General features: G+C 34.9%; 1 protein-coding gene across 2 annotated transcripts in view; it reads left to right on the top strand.

Moving 5' to 3' along the window:
• Positions 1-16,788, top strand: part of LOC122789626 (organic solute transporter subunit alpha-like) — a 423,087-nt gene that overhangs the window by 380,007 nt on the left and 26,292 nt on the right. For both annotated transcript variants that reach the window (XM_044057020.1, XM_044057021.1), the window contains exon 6: positions 4,951-5,097. In XM_044057020.1, the coding sequence (XP_043912955.1) occupies positions 4,951-5,097 (147 nt within the window). The remainder of the gene's footprint in view (positions 1-4,950; positions 5,098-16,788) is intronic.

Genomic DNA, 16,788 nt, shown 5'->3' with positions numbered 1-16,788 from the left:
TTTAACTAATTCCAGATCTTTTAGTTTTGGATGCATTCCAGATTACCTGCAAGACTGTTTACAGCAGACGCAGTATCCTGATGGAAAGGGGATGTGTAGAGTTGTGACATCAGTGGTACTGAAGTCATTACATTCAACAAAAAACATGTGCACAGTGAGGAGCAGAGGGTATGAAATGGACCCTGTGCAAAATGGTCCATATGAAATCACACGGTTTCAGAAATGGGTATCCTAGTTCATAAAAGACCACCTTTTCTGTGTACCAGATGCACAGCACAGAAAGTCTTGACTGCTGGAGTAACAGACATATAATTCATAAACAGATTTTGCATCCATCAGAATGGAATCATGGGCTACAGAATAAAAGGCATGATATCTGCTTAAGCACAGAATACAGTACATTTCATTTGTACACTGAACACTGTACTGTGAATTGAAAACTACCACAATGACAAAAATAACTGGGGAAAATTTATGGAAAAGGGCATAACTTGGCAGACCATGCACCATACAGTAAAATAAGTACTCTGTCAGTGCTGAGAAATGCAACACAGAAATTAAAAGAAAGGTTAACAGCATGGGAGTCTGGTTATCATAAAATAGAGTAATACTGTGAGGGCACTTGAAATGGGAGAGAAAAAAGGAAAGACTCACTACAGCGAGCTTCTCTAAACTCCAGTGGTGTTATGTAGTGGAAGCATTTACGTATTGTTATACATTAAGCCAATGAGGCACACACACACACACACACACACACACACACACACACACACACACACACACACACACACACACACACACACACACACACACACACACACACACACATATACACACCTATAGCTGTATATCTAGCTATCTGTCTACATAAATATCTACGTATGTCTGTATATGACTGTGATTGGCACATTGCATCTCATTAGCCTTGTTTAGTCAGTGACTGACATCACTGCTCTGCTGCATTACACAACCCTATCAAACTGTGCTGCAGCCCAGGAATGCTTTTGATGCATCTGCCAAGCAAATGTGTACAGTGCAAAGTCAGCATCAGTACATCATGAATAAAACTGCACAACTTGCAATATTTTGCCTGCAGAATGTGTCTGCATATACCTGTATAGTACTGTCTATAAAGCAGGATACTATCTAATAGAAGGGTGACTCAATAACCAATGTATCATTCAGCTCTGTTCTAGAGCCCTATTTATCCAATATCATCTTTAAAGTGATGAGTGGTATGAAACAGTCCTATATAGAGAGAGGTGGACAGTTCCCTTTGTCTGAGATTGTATGATCTCAGTTATAGCAAGCAGCAGAGGTAGTGAAGGATGCCATTTCCTCCACGTTGATAAAAGTACACAAGATTTGATTGCCTCAATGCACTGTAACTTGGGGACTTTGATATAGACTGATGAGTCAAAAAGGAATTCGATGTCTGGTTCTCAATGAATGAGCTCTTATTGAGATTGTCTTTTAGAAGATGGATGGAATCCATCTATACATGCACATATTTAGTTCCTTTAGCTTTAAATAGTTTTATCAATGCTCATATGTGTATGGGTGGACCTGTTTGCCTACCAGGTTGCCTTATGCATGAAGTAGTTTCACTGCAGCACATTATGTTTTGGTTAGTCAGACTTGAATTATAATTTTGTATCACGGACATCCTTGATACACAATTTCCCTCTCTCTGAAATGAACTACCAGTATTATTCAGACTGAATTACTCATTCTGTCTGCATTCTGTGCTCCAAATTCCAGCTTGGTCCACCATAGCATATCTCTTCTGCAGCCATTGTAACTCATTTTGCATGAGTCACAAGAAAACATTTTCCATACTTTTTTCCTCATACCATTCCTCTGTGCCATGTACCATGCATTTGACTGTCACCCACACATTTTTAAACAATAGAAGAATTTTCAAACAATGCATGTATGAATGCTTTCCAATATCTGAGAGAACTAATAGTTTAGATTTTATTTTCTCCTTTCTAATATATTATGATGCTATAGCACTCTCTCCACCAATGAATGTAAGCAATATACTATTGTAGATATATATCACTGCACTGTACAGTGGAGATAGCAGTTGTATATTCCATTGTATTGTATTGTATTATATTTATATTTATGTTGCGTATAAAGCTTTGTGCTTTTTAGATATCCATAGTAAACGTGGTGACAACAATGAGGCATGCAAGTTAATAATATAAATAAATAAAAAACTCTTATTGTTATAGCAATTATAAGATTTCCTATCAGGCAGCAAGAATATATTGTGTGCCTCATGATTTATGCAAAATGCATTTGCATTTCTTGGTAAAATTATACATTAGATTGGTGTCTTTGGCTTTATCACTTATTGCTGTAGTTGTTAAAAAAATATATTTCTAAAATGCTTTACTGGAGGCAAGCAATATCATATTTGCTAAAGTAAAAAAAAAAAGTGCTCTCAAGATTTCTGAATAGCAGGGTACAATTTATGTGTCTGGCTACAGTGTGGTCCAGCTACTCAGAGTAATTTAAGGGCAGTATTATGGTGCAGTTAGTATTGCTGCTTTGTAATGCTTGTTAATATTCCAGTTCCCACCTAAGATGTCTTCTGTGCAGAGTCTGCTGTTATTTCTTGTGTCCACATTGAATTTTGATAGGGCTTCAGTTTCTCCCACACAAACCTGAAGAGACATTCTCTTAGGTGAAGTGATGCTTCCTGTAGATATGTGCGTGAGAGCGTTTGTGTCTTTGTGTGTGATGTGTGCGTGAGCATATGCATGATTGACTGCTTTCACATGTTCTGTGATGGACCAATGTTCCATCCAGGACTGGTTCCCTGGTTTGTGTGCATTGCTTGCCAGGATAAGGTCTGACTCCATGTACTGTGAAAAAAGGGAATGAATACATCAAGATAATTTTGATGCATATCCATTGCAAGTTATAAATTACGGAGATGTCCTTGGTTATAGTTTCATTACCTTATCAATCTCAAAATGCTTCATATGAAAGCAAATGCAAAGACTGTAATGGGAAGCACATAACTGGGAGTGCTCATTTCAGTTATCACCAAACATATTCTACATGTATTTTATGTGTCCCTGCTGCTGATCAAATTACCTTGGGAAAGTAAAGGGCTCAACCCCTCCCCTTCCCATGCAGGTGTTACAAAGGGGAAAACTGCTCTGCAGCAAAATGAAGGTTTTGACACCTTGTGTAAGAATACAAAAAACATTTTAACAATTTGAAATATACCATCTCCTATCTTATACTGTGGGCTTGCAATGAAGCACTGCTGAAGTGTGACTTTGCATTTCCATAATCTTTAAAACTAGCATCGTTACTAGATATATAGAGGTTGAATGATAATGTTTTCAGGTCAGTCGAGTGCAAGAAAATAGGATTAAGTTGAAACATCTCGGACATCAATTTGGCAACATAAACCATCAAAGAAATTCACAAACTATTTAGATATACTGATTTATTTTTGACTTACGAAGCAAAGAAATGCATTTAATTAATTATTTTATTTTTTCATTAACTCCAAGCTGTGCAATTGTAGGCATTCTCACTGAAGTCTAGAAAAATAAGTAAATAAATACATTTAATTAGTTTATGTATTTGAGTAGTGATTTGCTTTACAAATGTAATATCTAGAATGCTTCCTTCAATTATATTTTCTGTTACTGACAATGTTGCCCTCGCAGTGAAAAGAAGCCGCAAAATATGATTACAACTCTAATCTGTACCTTCAAAAACTCATATTGTATGACAGTGGCAGAGAAAGCACTGCAGCCTATGGTCTTGATAGTTACTTCAAGTCTTTATATTTTATTTTAATATTTCAAAGAATAACCAAAAGTTTCTTGGACTGAAACAAAGGATGATTTTATCGGGACCTAGTTCAGTTTGTCATCAAAAATTTATTTAAAACCCTGTCCAATCAAGTTGAATACAAAAATTGCTTGTCTCACATGGGGGCAAAACCCTCCATACAGGGGAAATATCCTCCTAAATATTATAACTAACACTGGCATCACAAAACCTTGGGATAAGTTACAATTTGTTTTGAACTACCATTCAGTTTGTTCATCTTCACATAATGTTCATCAGTGAAATGGCTGTGAAAAATGTGGATGTGCACCAAAGAATGGATATTGTTCAGTTTGTCATCAACAATTTCATGAAGGCCTCTTCAGTCAAGATGACAAGACTGCATAGGCAGACTTTGAAGAAAATTTTCCTGTGTAGGTAGCTCAGTAGCTGCTATAGCTAATGCAAAGATTGCTAGATTTTAGCGTAAGCAAATGTTATTTCAGAGTCAGTCTACTTTGTCCTTTCATATCAACAAAATAGTCTTTGATGAAATATCTGGGTTCAAAATGACCTGCTTCTCTTTCACGTTCTTTTTGCACTAAGCATTTGATTGAAAAGACTTAAGTTATCCTTCTTGGTAGCACTGGCATGTTTTGTCCCTCCTAAACTAGTTATCTCAGGTTATACTGACTCTTCTTGATGTTAGATTCATCAGTTATGGCAAACTTTTAATAGCCTTTTTTTATGTTTGCTGCAAACTGCTTACGGGAAAATATTTGGGATTAGTAAAAAAAAAAGAACTCCATAAAAACACTGCTTTAAGTGTTTTACCCCCACACCCTCAAATTATATATTCAACTCTACAGTCACAATATAAGAGGGGAAGGGGTAAACACCTGGAAATAACACGTATAGCCTGCAGCATTCCCTGACAATGTCAGCATTCCCATTGAAAAGCATTGTTGAGAAACTGTGTTTTGGGGAATTAAAGCTTGAGGAAACTGCATTTGTCGAGTAGTAGTATTATTGTTTTTCATTTGCTTAATTTTTAGGTAAGCCATTTGTGGTTTTCATTTGCATATTATCCATAACCTTTACTGTTCATTGATTTAATGACACAGCATCTGATATTTTGTCTTACAGATGGATATTAAAGGAGCTTTCTTTTGGATCACAATACTTACAGTTATAACTTTCATCATTTCACTCTGGCCTCTTGGAATTCTATTCTACCAGGCAAAATCAAATCTACATCATCAGAAGATAATTCCCAAGTTTATTTTAAACCAGGTAAGATCTATTATGACTCAGTAAGTTTTACATCAGGATCTGTTATGCATTCCCTGAGATAAGAGTGACATTGAACAATTATTTTTATGTACTATTTCTGAGTTGTATGTAGAGAAGACATGGTAGGATTTCTGTATCTCCAAATGCTACAATTTAACTACAGTTTGCAATGATCACAGGAAAAATGTGCACTGTAAAAAATGTAGCTTTTTATTAGCAGTACAATAAAGGGTTCTTATAAGTATAAGAATCAATGGGACGGCCATGGTGGTGCAACGGTTAGTGTTGCTGCCTCACAGCAAGAGGTTCTCTGGTTTGATCCTTGGCTGGGGTGCCTTCTGTGCGGAGTCTGCATGTCCTCCCTGTGGTCATGTGGGTTTCCTACCAGTGCTCCAGTTTCCTCCCAAAGACATGCTGTAGGTGGATTGGACACTCTAAATTGGCCCTAGGTGTGAGTGTGTGCATGTGTGTGCCTCCTGTGGAAGGTTGGGCACTGGGCTGGCAACTTGACACCATAAAACTCCACTGCCAATCATGAGCAGACAGGTGACCCACTGTGGTGACCCCTAACCGGGAAAAGCCAAAAGAAGATAAGTATAAGAATCAATGGTACATAAGTTATTTGGTAATGGGATGTAATATACAAAGTAGGATTGAAACTAGTTGAGCTGTGCTTGTAAAATGGCAGGAACATTTCTAGTTAGTACAAGATACCTTCAACAAAATATAAAGCATTTATATATGCATATTATCTAATTTAGCCACTCATAAATGATTCATGAATGTCATAAACCAGTTTAGTTTGTACATAACAGATTATAATAATCTAACATTAACTTTTTCAATGGAAGGCCTATAAAATTACTAGCTGCAATTTACAGCTATTAAATAACATGTACCACTATGCAGTGTAACATATCATACTGCACTAGTTTTATCGCAAACACTTTTTTTGTGTTGACAAGAAACTATAGAAATTCCTACTGCACCTCATGCAAGTAAGCTAATTCTATCAAAGTATATAAAAATAAAAGATGAGGTACAGAGTATCCTACACAACTCTAATACACTCTTGCTGGAAGACTACTTTAAAAAAGATATTGGGTTTTGGTGTAAGGAAATTTATATAGTTTATTACTTTTATGGGTGACATAAAACACTTTTCTATTTAATGCACTTCCCATGGTCATAAGAACTTTCAGACATAGGCAGTAAGAAAATAAAAATAAAGCCAATAACTCTTTAGTGGTTTATACCTACTTCAGTTGCAAAAGGTATACAGAATGGGCTACCAATAAGGTGCCAGCCTTTCCTAGACAAATGGTTAAACTTAGTACAAACCCATGTTGTAAACACTATTTTAATGGCACTTTGTTGCAAGACTTATAGCTGGCTAACAGGAAGTACTGATTTAAAAGCCAAAAAGCAACTTTAAGAGGGAAAGTGGAGGGGTGTGGCCATTATTGCGAACTATCAGTCCAGAAAGTTAAGAAGGTAAGGGAAGTTAAATTTGCTAGGGACAATAATGAAAACTTTTTTCTTACATTAAAAGATTTTGTGAGAGCTTCATGTTGTTCCTTGCGGTTCATTAATGCTTACACCAAGTATACATTGTTCTGAGTGAACAGACAACACAAGCATAAGTCACACCTTCTTACTCCTAACTTCAGTTTTCCTACTGATTTTCTTGCAGCTTTAAATACTGAGGGGGATTCATAATAGTTACCACAACGTATAGACTACCTGCACACTTAGTATAATCTTTCTGAGTGACTAGAGAGCACAGAAAATATGGTAGAGATGTTCTTGAATACAGACTGTGTACACTCAGTGTACACTTTTATTGAATCTGGCCCCTTGTCTTTTATTTTAGAATATCTGACAGAATCGTTCGTAATAGTATATATCTATAGCGAACTCTTCTGAAAACATTAGAAGATAGAGAAGAAGGTAGAGAAAATAAAAGAGAAAAGGAGGAAAGAAAGACTGGTATCCTAAACACTCTGGTTCTGGAAATACAGTGAAAGGTTTATTTAAACATATAAAAATGGTAAAAGGCACTAACTTTCACACTGGAAACAGTGCTTCATTAAATGTAAAAAACTTGTTTAAGAGTAGCAGAGCATTTCCATAGTGATCAGATGATAGGAGCCAGCCAAAAGAGCACATTGTATAATTAATACTAATTAAAACATTACATTAATCATTTTACAGCCATTTAAGTTTTAGAATTTTTTTGACAGTATTGTTCATTCCTGGATGGTTTCTAACCTAAAGTAATGTGATCCAGTAATATTCCCAAAAATCAGTCTGATATGTAAAATCTTCACCTCAAAGGCTTAATATCACTTTCTCAATAACTAATTGCACATTCATGTACTGTACCCACTGTCATTCATGTTTTTTCTAATGGATTTCTCAGAAACTGACATCTTAGCTCTGAATAGTAATGTCTTTCAGCTTTTCCCGGTTAGGGGTCGCCACAGTGGAACTCCGGTCTGCTAATGATTGGCAGTAGATTTTTACGGTGACCAGTTGCCAGCCCAACACCCAACCTTCAAAGAAGGCACACCCATTCACGCACGCACCTACCTGCATGTCTTTAATCTCACTCGACCATGGGGAGGACATGCAAACTCCACACAGAAGGAGCTCCAGCCAAGAATCGAATGGGAGAACTTCTTGCTGTGAGGCGACAATGCTAACTGCTGCACCACTGCGGCCATTAGCTCTGAATAATGTTTAAAAAGTCTAACTTTCCACCTGCAGTTTGATTTCTGAACATAAAAATACAATGTTACACATGATGCTAAGCAAATCACATTCCTTGCAGTGTGCAACTTGCATATACATTAAAAGCAAACATTCTGCCTCCTATATGATGTTGTGAATAATATTTCGATCTACAATATACCAAAAATGGCAGGCATGTGTAACTTTGGTGCTAATTCTGGGTGACTTAGCTTGAGGTCTACTTTATAACATAACTGTTGTTTTATGTTGATGGTTGTTTTACCTACAAAATTTGGTCTATTATTAACAAATGTCTTTTCTCACTTGAAGTCATAGCATTTAATAATGTCTTTAACTTGATCTCAATGTCTGTTTGAAGTAATTGGAAAATAGACATTATTGCACTTGGTATTATTTACTTCAGTTGTATGTTGTAAAACCCTAAGAAATTATGTATCACAACTGTGTTCCTGGCAATTCTATATTACAAGATCAAAGCTTTACTTAATCAAATAAGTAAAGCTCAAACTTGTATTATCAAAACTGCAAATTGTCAAACAGCCGATTTAACCCATGGAAATACTTCCCTTGGCCGTTATGTTGAGTATTCCCGTTTCTCCAATTTGGAGCGATCTCAGAGTCTATATATTTAGGTGGGGGTGGAGGGCGAAGCCCTCCACTTGATTTTGGATGTAAAGTTTTTTTTTTTGATTCGGCCAAGGGAAGTGTTTCCCTTGGTTAAATCAGCTGTTCGACAATTTTAGCTGTCGATACTACAAGATTGAGCTTTAGTTATTCGATTAACTAAAGCTTCAATGTTGTAATATAGACACTTCCTGTCATGCATCATTTCATACTGACCATTGTTTCTTACAGTAGTATTTCCTATTGCTCTGTCTATGGATTATGGTTTACCAAAATTTCACCTTTTCTACAGCAATTTGTCTTTAGTTTTTGCTAACAGGTTTATTGGGTAACCACTATCAATATTGTAATTTACCATAATATCCAATTCTTGGTTCAGTATGTTTCAGAATAAGTTATTTCAGTAATACACAGCATCTGTCCCATGGTATACCCATAATCCTTGATTTACAATGCATACTAGATGTATACGCGTGTACAGTTCACAAAGGTGGGGCAGTGGTCATTAAAAATGAAATTATAGATATACTAGCTCGCCAAGAATATCTTCCTCACATGGGCAGTGTACTAAATGAAGAGCATACTTTTAGACTGATTGCAACAATAATGAATATCAGGACTCTACCCTGAATGAGACAAAAGAGGACTGGACTCAACCTTTCATGATACAGAAGCGGCATTTGATATTAAAGAATGTCTCTGTCCTTTATTTATTGTCATTCCCAGTGACTACATAGTTGAAATGTATATTACTGCTTAAATGCTTAGTTTTTGCTTATTTTAAGTTAACAAATGACTTGTATTAGACCAAGATTTAGACTTAATGTATGATACATAGGTGCTCTTATAATAGACACAGCATCGAGTGTGAGAAGATGGTGGGATATTCAGTTTTGGCCATGTGGTTAAAGCAAAAAAAAAAAGTTACAGATCTGAGACAACTGGAGCACAGCAACATATAATATCTAAGACTGCTTTGTAGCTGTTCTGAAAAAAATATTAAGCATGTAATTTCTGAAGGAAAGCTTCCTGTGGGTCTAAGTTACTTTGTTAATTTGCTTTCATTATAGAATGGACAGCCAATAACGATTATATATATAAAAAATTCTGTTATTATTATTTAACATAACCTTGCTGAAGTGAATTTTTTCATTCATCTTCTTGAAAAGCTTTTTTATTCAACTATATATATATATATATATATATATATATATATATATATATATACACACATACACACAGATAAACACACACACACACATACAGATACACACACACACACACACACACACACACACACACACACACACACACACACACAAAAATATATATATATATATATATATATATATATATATATACATACATATCTATAGATATACATCTTTTGTGGGGGTCATATGGTATGGATGTATACTCAGAAACACACACTTAAAACTGGAGGACATATGTATGGTTACCAAATATGGTACAAAATCTAGAAGTTGACTGAGAAAAATAAAATAAATCTCTGGATGTAGAAAGACAATTGAGATACATTATTAACTTTTCAAACAGAAAAACTGAAAACTACAAATAAAGCTAAGCTGCAGCATTATATGCTCACTAGTCATATTTGCTTTTATTTGCTTAATTGTAAATAAACAATTGGTGTTACAGACCCAAATCTAAGCTGTGAAATAAAGCAGTCTATATTGACTAACTGAAACAAAATAAAATGTTTGGAATACACAAAACATGTTATTCTAAGTCTATGAGCAATATTTTAAATCTGTCCCTATTTTTGGATCTTTGCCCCATATTTTTTTTGGGATTTGCCCAGATTTCTTGCACTAACAGGTTGATACTAGGCTTGCACACAGAATACAAATTGTGTCACTCATAATTATTCTGTGAGTTACTCACAACACACTCCTCTTTTGTCATTTTCTTTCAGTTCCAGCCCAGGCACCAGGTACAAAAAAGTAGGCTTACTGGTTGTCTACTGTCGAGTGCATTCTCCCATTGTGCAATCAGTGCATCAATGCAAGTTTGAACTTTTATCTCAGGACTGAGTACCTTCAGCCACTCATAACTAAAAAAATGAAATGAAACACTAAGTGCTTAAATTGAGGCAATTCAGAAATTAAATTTGCAAATTAAATGTTAAGACTAGTGCACTCACAGTGAGCGAATTAACAAAAACAAATAATAGGAACGTCTTTGCTCGCTGTGGGCAACAAAGGTAAAGCTCTATAACTGCCTTCTCTCTGTGCTGCCGCCTCCTCCAGTCCAGCCAATCAGAAGTCTTTGGTGCAGTGCTAGGGGCTCATCCCATACACAAAATATAGATGACATTGAAAGGGGGAGGGAGGTACCCTGGAGTTTTGGATATCCACGTAGGACTTTTTGTGGTTCCTCCTGCTGCCGCTTAAAGAAAGAAAAAAGAATATGCTTATAAATAATATATTTCTTATTAGTTTAGTATGACTTGTGCCGTGTTAAAGATAGCACCTGGGGCAATTGTCCCTTTTGCCCTACCCTTTTTATACTACTGATTGATTCCTGCCTTCTCTTAAGCTTCATTCCTCCTCCTGAAAATTGTTCTTCATATATTGTTCCCATAAATTCCATTTATTTCTATGTAATTTGCTCCTTCCCTTTTCTAAAGATCTCTCATTCAGTTATTTTATCTCTTTTATAATATTCAATACTTCAAATTGTTTAGTTGGTTAAGACTTTGATTTCCATTTTCTAGTGACTTTTTTTGTATCCATTCCATCTCAGATGATGCATTTCCTTATTTCTATCCATTTGCTCCCCTAATATTTCTGACAGAGAACTCTGTAAAGAATTTTTTAAATCTGCCAACTTGATACACTCCCAAAAAAACATGTTCTTAGTTATCTCTTTCTTCCACATCATATTTCCAACATTTGCTATTACCTGAGTAAAAATTCTTTGAAGTCTGCCTATGGTATATAAAAATACCTCTGCAGACACTTTCAAGCAAAAAATTTAAACCTTCTAGACTTTATAGCACACTTGGTAGCCATACATATATCTTCTAATTATTCCCTTGTAAATTGCTTTCCCAGTTTTTATTCCAATTCTTAACATACTTCCTCTGACTGATTCTTAAAGTTATCATGCAATACTTTATATGCCCTTCTAGCCTTTTTTTTAACAGCAGCTTCTCTTCTAGATTTGACCAAAAACTCTACCAGGTCTTTCACTTAGGACTTCCCTGTCCCTTTCCCTTTGCTTACACTCTGATATCAACTCCCGATAGGGAGGGCAGTCTCTAACCTGCAGTCCAAATGTCTTCTTGGCCCTATCCCACTCCATTACCTTTCCCTGTTTAGTTATTTCCTCACAATACCTTGGTTCCTTTGCCAGTTTTCTCCAGTAAATTCTAACCCTCTCTTGCCTACTTTCTATGTCCATACTTGCAGTCATTGCCTAGTGGCAGATTTTTTTTTTCCATGCCTGTGTTGGCACAGTTTTTAGAATACTTTCTGCAACTTTATTAATATAATATTCTGTATGGTTGTTATTATTTTCCTTAAGGATCTGCATTGAAAATGTCACTCTCTCCTTGTTTTTGAAGTCCCCTCTGCTTCATCATCACCCTCCTTCCACTTTGAATTATCTTCTTCTTGTGTTATGTATATGAGCCTTAACTATGTGACTCTAAAATGCCTCTTAAAATCAGGTAGTCCTAAACCACATTGTTCTATTGGAAGGATCAGCTTATTCCACTTAACTCTTGCCCTGTTTCCCTCTCAGATAAATTCCTTCAATTCTTTATTAATTATTGTCATCTGGTTGATGCCTGACTTGTATATAAAACTAAATGGATTAAAAACATTTTCACTATATCATACTATCCTTATCCATAAACAAGAGCTTTCAGTTTCTAAGTTTTATAATATCTTTTGCTTAGTCTCTTTTCACATATCCTTAGCTGTCATAACAGAAGCCTTTTTAATCCACACTCCTAAATACTTCATTTTATAGTGTTCCCATAAATATGGGGATTGCTGAACTAATTTGTGTGGGTACATAATTTGCTGCTATAGCCATTGTTTTATTTTAACTAGTTTTAAATCCTGCAAAGATATGAAACTGTCTCAAAGTGATCCACAACATGAAGACGTCTTTTTCTGGATTTGTCAAGTACAAAATAATATCATCTGAAAATAAAGACAACTTTTCTTGATTTACATATCAATTATATCCTTGAATTTCTGAGCCTCTTATTTTCTTTGCCAGTGGCTCTAAATATAAAGAAAATAACAGAGGCAAAGAGGACATCCCTGTCTGGTTCTGCTGTTCAAACACAACTTATTGAAGAGGAACCATCCTACTTTAATTCTTACCTCCAGTACTTCATATTGCCCCAAAATTAACTTTACTATTGTATAAGGTAATGTAAATGCTTCCACTGCCCTGCTCATAAAATCCCAGCTTATTCTGTTGAATGCTTTTTCTGCATCAAGATCCAACAACAGCAGTGATATTTTCTTACATTCTGTTTTCCTCTGGGTTATCATTGTTCTATTAATGTTGCTAAATGTTTTCCTCCCCTCAACAGAAAACACATTTTATTTATTTATTAATTGGTTTATTTATTTATATTTGCTTACTTGGGTAGGGCACTGATTTCAATGAACCATTTGCAGGTGAATAAGATCTCATATGAAATGAACAAAATATACTTTGACATACAAGGATATGCCAAAAAACAAATACATATATGTATTTATATCTATATCGATCTATCTATATGTTTTTATATATATATATATATATATATATATATATATATATATATATATATATATATATATGGGTTCCATTTGTAATTTTGAAAGCCCAAAATCTCGAGTTTTGATACATCAAACTCAAAACATTGAGATTTTGGAATCTCAAAACTACAAAGTGGTGCAAAAAAAAAAAAAAACTAAATAAAACAATGTTTTTGCAGGGGGGCAAGGCCCCCTGCACCCCCCCCACACCCCCTGCAACTGAAATATACCATGTCCGAGATCGTGCTACAGTGAAGAGAATAGTAATGTTCCCAGTACACTTACCATTATCTCCACTGTAGCGCAATCTCAGAGATGGTATATTTAAGTTGCAGGGGGTCTGGGGGCACACGTGGGGGGTGCAGGGAGGCTTGCCCCCTACAAAAACAGTTTTTAGTCTTTTTATTGGTTTTTTTTTTTTTTTTTACTTTGTAATTTCAAGATTCCAAAATCTCGAGTTTCTCGGATCGGTATTTTGTAACTCAAAACTCATTTTGGGCTTTTGAAATTACAAAGTGGACCCATATTTATATATATATATATATATATATATATATATATATATATATATATATATATATATATGGATCTACATTGAATGATCAAAATTACAAAACTTTGAACTCATATTGTCGAGACCATACGATTGAAGTTTTGTAATTTCGAACATTAAAAAAAAAGGAAAAAAAAAATTAAAACACATATATGCAGGGGGGCAAGCCCCCCTGCAGCCCCACACCCCCACACCCCCTGCTATTAAAATATACCAAATCTGAGATCGCACTACAGTGAGGAAAAATGAATATTCCTGTTCCGTGCTGTATGGAGATCTCCATTTAAGTGTTCAAAGTTTTAAAACTTCGATCATATGGTTTTGGCCATATGAAATTCGAAATTTGAAGTTCTAAACTTCAATCACTTAAATAGGACATATATATATATATATATATATATATATATATATATATATATATGTGTGTGTGTGTGTGTGTGTGTGTGTGTGTGTTTGTGTGTGTATATATACACACACATATTTGCAGATACAAAAATATACTGCAGCAAATGGTTCAAGAAGCAGTTGATGTCAAAACATGGATGGGAAAATGGAATTATGCTTAGCAGAACTTTATGGATAACATTTAGCCATAATGAATGAGATGGCTTATGTGAAGGGACAGCATCATATCATTATATAGAGAGGTATGATGACATTAAAAGAGGCAAATGAGAATAGTTGCAAGAAAGGATACCATGGAGATAAGGCAGAGAAAAGGTGAAAGAGACATCTGAGGGAAGAGGACTAGAAAAGAGAAATGTGTGAGAAATGCAAAGAGAAGAGGAAATTAGAGGCAGTAAGTAAGGGGATGACAAGATGAGATAAAGAAGGATGCAATAGGGATAAAGGGTGTGAGAGAGAGCTGCATCTTCATGTAAATTTATTTGTGGGAGTGCAGCTGCAGTTACCTTGGGTGAAGAGCTGTTGTCTGAAGTATGAGTACTTTTTGATGTACACATTGATCCATATCTGTCAATTTTAGCAACACTTTTGCCATTATTTTAGCTAGTATAGATATAAACACTTTATAATCATGGTACTATGGGTCTAATGGGTATTTACCCTCTATGGGTAATACAACCACCACAGCTTTCATCCAAAATGTTGGTCCTTCCCCACATTTTAAAATACTGGTAAACAAAATCTTCCAGATCTTTACCACTGTCTTCCCTCCTAACTTCCAAACTTTCACAGAAATACCTTATGTTCCTAGAGACTTCCCTGCAAATTGATTATACATTACCATTTTTTATCTCATCTCCTCCCATCTAACATTGGTATAATTTAAGTCTTCAATAATTATTTCCATTTGTGCTCTTTGGTCATTTTGACATTTCTCACTTTATACTCATTTTCATATTTTTTTTAAATAACTGTAATACTTTTGCAGGATCTCTAGTTATTTTTCTTGTCATAGGTACCCAATGTCTGGTGACAATCCTTTCTAGTTTCTGTTTCCTAAGTCATTGTACTAAAGGTTTTTGTGGCCTTGAGTTGATATCAAAAAGTAGCTGCTTAGCAGCAATCTTTCTAAACTTTTGCTTGTTATCCAAATACTTCCCTATTTTCTCTTTAGCAATCTGCAGTTGCTCCTCTTCTTGTTCTGTGAGATTTTCCTTATTCTGCAATATTTTAACCTTTGTCGGCTCATCTAAATAATTCCTATTATTTCTTAACCATATATCTTTCAGTTTTATTTCTACCCTATTTAAAACTCAATTTTATTTTATCATTCAGTTCTTAGGATTCTCAGTAGCTACCACTTCTGTAGAAATTTCTAGTTTCTCTGATAGCTATTAAAGAATTTCTAATATCCATTCCTTAAATTCCTTTTTTTTTAAGCAGGCAAGTTGGAAAGTGATGGTGTCTCATTTTTACTTAATTTCCCTGCCATTTTATATTACCTTTTATCTGTGCATGATGTAAAATAGTTATTGAATGTGTATTAAAGCTTTTAATTAAAAGTACATTTTCCTATGAAAAGTAATTTCTATTCAGTCTGAGTTCATAATACTGAATTCATGAGTTCCATACAAACTGTTTACATAAATTTCTTCAATAATCTACTAACTTTTGTTATATTTCCCTTGTACGTCCCCCAATATATCTTCACTATTGCAAATCAAGATTCACTCTCCACCTATAATTAACATTCTGTGTTGAAAATTGACTATTTCTTTTGTCGGGACCAGCTGTTTTAGCTGGTAGGATTGCATATTTACTAATGTAGATCTTATGGTCAAGTTTGGAACATACACTTGATAGTCCCTTTTATTTAATAATTCCTGATGTAGATTATGAGTTCAGTCACGTATCTGCCCTTTTGTAAAATTAATATAGTTTGTTGCTTCCAGTTTCTCCGAGACAACAGAATATTTCATGTTTTCTGTGCATGATCTGCCTTCTAGCTTTACCATTTTTTTGAAACAGCTCTATTGAAAAGCTTTTTCTCAGCCGGGCTTTTCTTGATTTCAACCTCTGATTTTTGCAGTTTTATCAGTTCATCTGAATAGCAAGTTAAAGCTTCTTCTATTTTTTTTTGCAACCTTTTCTTATTTGAGTCGATACATTTATTCAATGTCTCATTTATTTACATAACCTCTGAGTAAATTACATTTATTTTTTCTTCTAAATTAACAACAAGGAAAGGTAAGCCACCAAAACCAAAAACCAAGTAAAGTGATGGCAAGGCAGTGGATCATGCTACACATGAATGAAGGACTCCCAAAACCAGTAACTATCAAACAGTTTATTACTACATTAATACATTAAGCGCTTTTGTCCTCTTAATCATAGAACTTCCTCAGAATGAAAATACAGCTCTTACCACTACCCTTAATAATAACATCCATTAAAAACAATCATCTCATTCTATTGAATCAATTCAACTCTTTCTCACCAATACACAACAATGATATCAGCCAGAAACATAATCGTAATATGCAATAATCAAAATATTAAAAACAT

This window comes from Protopterus annectens, chromosome 15.part0 (assembly GCF_019279795.1).
Source record: "Protopterus annectens isolate FY-2018-M chromosome 15.part0, PAN1.0, whole genome shotgun sequence".
NCBI lineage: Eukaryota > Metazoa > Chordata > Ceratodontiformes > Protopteridae > Protopterus > Protopterus annectens.
The sequence above is the reverse complement of the archived record's forward strand: the minus strand, read 5'-3'. Positions and strand labels throughout refer to the sequence as shown.